A 4,380-nucleotide genomic window follows, 5' to 3' on the forward strand; every position below is an offset into this window, starting at 1 on the left:
TGTCAGGATCAGAAGCATCCACGTGTTGTTGTTGTTGTTGTTGGTGGTGGTGGTGGTGGTGGTGGTTTTCTCTGTATGATTTGACGAAGGTCCATCTTCGTTTGTGTTTAGTTGGATTGGGAGAAGATGTCACGGAATAAGAAGGAGTAGAATGTGTTTGTGAAGGTTGCGGTAGGTGTTTCTTGGGACCAAAAAGACCGCGAAACCACTTTGATGCCTTCCCCATTGTGTGTGTGTGCGTGTGTGAGAGAGAGAGAGAGGGGTTGACAAAGAAGATGCGGTTAGTGATGAGTGAGAACAGAGAAGTGTAATATATAGATAGAGAGGAAGGTAACAGTATGGATTATGGAACGTCAATCCAGGCTCGCAGTGGGAACTGTGACACGGAGAAGTAAGATAAGAGAATACTCACTTGATAACATTTTATATAAAGATGATATTATGAATCTTTAGGTGATTAATCAAATATATTTAATCAATTTTATTAATTCATCCAATGGTTTATAATACTATCTTTAAGATGTCATGGGAGTATTCACCATATAATAATGCTAGAAAATCAACTAGAGAACTAACCAACACGAGTTAACTATTGAGATGTAGAAAAGGAGTTAAAAAGGAAGTTTAAAATAAGGGGGAAATTCAATCGCAATCGATTTTATTATTTGGTTTAATAAAAATCGGTTTATTTTATTCAAATAATTTAATTAAAAAATTAATTAATATAATTATGATGTTAGATTTTTTATCGTATTTTATTTTAAAAATAAATTGATTAATTTAAATTAAAAAATTATAGTTAATTGTTTATAATATAATTTTTTAACTAAAATTATAATTAAAAATCACTAAAAAAATAAAGTTATCTATTATATTAGCTTATCCTTAAACGCTTATTGCTAAGTATGGAGTGCTGTACACTTTATTAATTCGTTAAATCTAAATTATTTATTTATTATATTTTATTTGAATGGTTTAGATTTAAAAAGATAACTGTTATTAAATATATATTATGTATATAATATTAAATATAAATACAATAATAAAAAATTGTGTTAACTCATAAAAAAAATAAAAAATTGTGTTATATAAATTTAATTAATACATAAATAATTTTATTTTATGGAAAACAAAATTATAACATTAAATATGAAAAAAAATAAAATATTTTGTATTATATAAATTTAATTTAAAAAATATATATACAACGTAAAAAGCAAACAAACATATAATAATTTTATTTTGTGCGAAACAAAAATTCATATAAAAAATATTTATATAATTTTTTTATTAACAATTTTTTTATTGAAATATGTTACTTTACTATATTTAAAATATGTTATTTGGAATAATTATATTATTTTAGTTAATATATATTGTTACGTTGGGTAACCGGAGATTGATGGACTAGACTCGCGAGGTTGGCCCAATCGTCTTGGGAAGAAGGCCTTTAGGCTTGGTCTTGCGTTTGAGACCTTCGTCTGACTTGTATTCGAAGGAAGGAGAAGGGGGTGGTACCTGCAAATACACTCCGATGCCTAAGTCAGCAAGGGTCTAAGCAAGTTTAGAGAGTATGGGAACTTAGAGATACCTGAGGGTTGTCAGTGTACTTATAGTGGTGAACTCATAACCACCGTTGGAGTGGTTCCACCTTTTAAGGAGGATAACCGTCTTTTTATCTTAGGGAGGTTAAGATTTGACTCCTGGAAGTGGGTTGAGAGATTTTAGGGGCAGTTATTTATTTGAATAAGTGTTATTGCTAGCTAATCTGACTCCCGACTTCCTTTTAGTGGAGTTTGCGTAGAATCCGACCTCTTGGATGGAGGTCGGTTGCGAGGGGAGGCCAATTTATGGATTAGGCCTCTTTGTCTTATTTGGTCCTGGGCCTTAGTGTTGGGGCAAGGTATTATGCCTGCACCGCTTCCAACCATGTTGGAGGATCCATCTACATATAACTCCCACATAGTAAATTTTTCCTCTTGTTCTCCTGCGTATTCTGCTATGAAGTCGGTGAGGTATTGGGCTTTTATTGCCGTCCGAGTTTCGTACTTCAGGTCAAACTCGGAGAGCTCTATTGTTTATTGAACCATTCTGCCCGCAATATCCGTCTTCTGAAGGATCTGTTTCATGGGATGGTTCGTTCGCACATTTATTGTGTGTGCTTGAAAATAAGGCCGTAGCCATTGTAAGGCTACTACTAAGGAGTATGCAAACTTTTCAAGTTTTTGATACTTTAATTCAGGTTCTTGTAGAACTTTGTTGGTGAAGTACACAGGATGATGCCCGACCTCATCTTCCCGTATTAGAGCTGATGCTACAGCTTTGTCTGCTACGGACAGATACAGGACGAGTTCTTCCCCGACTATGGGTCGGGTCAGAATCAGAGGTTGGCTCAAAAACCTTTTGAACTCCTGGAATGCTTCTTCGCATTCCGGAGTCCGTTCGAACTGGCATCCTTTTCTTAGTAGAGAGAACAGTGGAAGGGATCTCAGTGCTGATCCCGCCAGGAACCTGGAGAGGGCAGCAAGTCGGCCGTTCAATTGTTGAATCTTTCTTAGACAAGTCGGGCTTTTCATTTCTAGAATAGCTTTGCACTTGTCGGGATTTGCTTCGATCCCCCTTTGTGTTAGCATGAATCCTAGAAATTTTCTAGCCTCCACCGCAAAGGTACATTTTGTAGGATTTAGTCTCATCCCAAGTGACCTTACGGTGTTGAAGACTTGCGAGAGATCTGTCAAGAGGTCGATATTCTCCTTGGTTTTTACCAGTATGTCGTCCACGTAGACCTCCAGTAAGTTCCCGAGGTGGGGAGCGAACACCTTATTCATCAATCTTTGGTATGTGGCTCCAGCATTTTTTAATCCAAAAGGCATGACCACATAGTAATAGTTCGCTCTGGGTGTGATGAATGAGGTTTTTTCTTCATCCGGCTTATACATCGGGATTTGATTGTATCCTGAGTAGGCATCCATAAACGATAAGTATTGATACCCTGAGCTCGCATCTACTAGAGTATTGTTCCGAGGGTTACCTGAAACTGTAGGTCGATCTCGGTCGAGATCTTCTATGTTAGTCGGAGCCGACGTGTCCGGCAGGTAGATAACCGCCGGAGCTGGTGTGTTTGACTTGTGGGACCGAAAGTGCTGCTGATCCTTCGTCCCCGGCGGGTGGGGGGTACTTGCAAGGAACTCCAATGCTTAAGTTAGCAAGGGTATTAAGCCGGTATTGAGTAGAATCAGAGTATGAGTTATACCTGGGTGCTCCAGTGTATTTATAGTTGTGAGATGTGACCTTCTGTGTATAAGATAAGTTAGTTATCTTATCCTATCTTATCTTTTGTTTGAGGTCAGCTTATCTTCCATGGAACCGCCCTTGTCTCTATCGGCTTGGGCTGCCTTTGGATCTGGGTCATATTCCTTGATTTGGGCCCTTCTTTGGGCTTTTCCTGTCGCTTTGGCCGACTTCTTCGTAAAGAAGTCGGTCCGCTTGACCTAAAGAGGTCGGTCGCTTTGTTACTGAACATCCTGACTCGGTCATCTCAACCTTGGGTATGAACAGTGCCCCTGCTTGAGTTTGGTCTTCTTTTTTGAGGCCGTGTTCTTTGACTTCGGTCCTTCTTTAGTGAAGCCGAACTCAAGCATTTTGTTGATTCCTTTGTAGAAGCTTTTGAATGTAGAACGTTTTTTCCTCTAAAAGCGTGCGCTTTTATATCAGTGCTTTGGAAAACGTGCGAGGGTTTAATGCCTACATTAATTTTAACATTAATTGCCCCGTTTCCCTTTTGGATCTTTTATTTTGATTTTGAAAACCCAGAAACGGTTTCTTTCCTTCGCCCTTTTCGTAACTTCTTCGCATTTTGATGAGTGGATAATTTATACGCTTTTTGGCATTATTTTTAGGTAGTTTTTAGTAAATTCAAGCTACTTTTAGGGATGTTTTCATTAGTTTTTATGTTAAATTCACATTTCTGGACTTTACTATGAGTTTGTGTGTTTTTCTGTGATTTCAGGTAATTTCTGGCTGAAATTGAGGGACTTGAGCAAAACTCTGAAAAAGGCTGACAAAAGGACTGCTGATGCTGTTGGAATCTGACCTCCCTGCACTCGAAATAGATTTTCTGGAGTTACCGAATTCCAAATGGCGCGCTCTCAACGGCGTTGGAAAGTAGACATCCAGAGCTTTTCAGCAATATATAATAGTCTATACTTTATTCGGGAATTGACGACGTAACTTGGCGTTGAACGCCAAGTACATGCTGCTGTCTGGAGTTAAACGCCAGAAAAACGTCATGATCCGGAGTTGAACGCCCAAAACACGTTATAACTTGGAGTTCAACTCCAATAAACGCCTCAGCTCGTGGATAGATCAAGCTCAGCCCAA

The 4,380-nt window shown here is 38.0% G+C and overlaps 1 protein-coding gene across 1 annotated transcript in view; it reads right to left on the minus strand.

Annotated features, from left to right (window-relative positions):
* Positions 1 to 2,939, minus strand: part of LOC107490560 (protein IQ-DOMAIN 22-like) — a 10,474-nt gene extending 7,535 nt beyond the window's left edge. The window contains exon 1 of the mRNA XM_052262972.1: positions 2,215 to 2,939. Coding sequence (XP_052118932.1) covers positions 2,215 to 2,939 — 725 coding nt within the window. The remainder of the gene's footprint in view (positions 1 to 2,214) is intronic.
* Between the last annotated feature and the right edge of the window lie 1,441 nt (positions 2,940 to 4,380).

The sequence above is a fragment of the Arachis duranensis genome, chromosome 1, assembly GCF_000817695.3.
Source record: "Arachis duranensis cultivar V14167 chromosome 1, aradu.V14167.gnm2.J7QH, whole genome shotgun sequence".
Lineage (NCBI taxonomy): Eukaryota > Viridiplantae > Streptophyta > Magnoliopsida > Fabales > Fabaceae > Arachis > Arachis duranensis.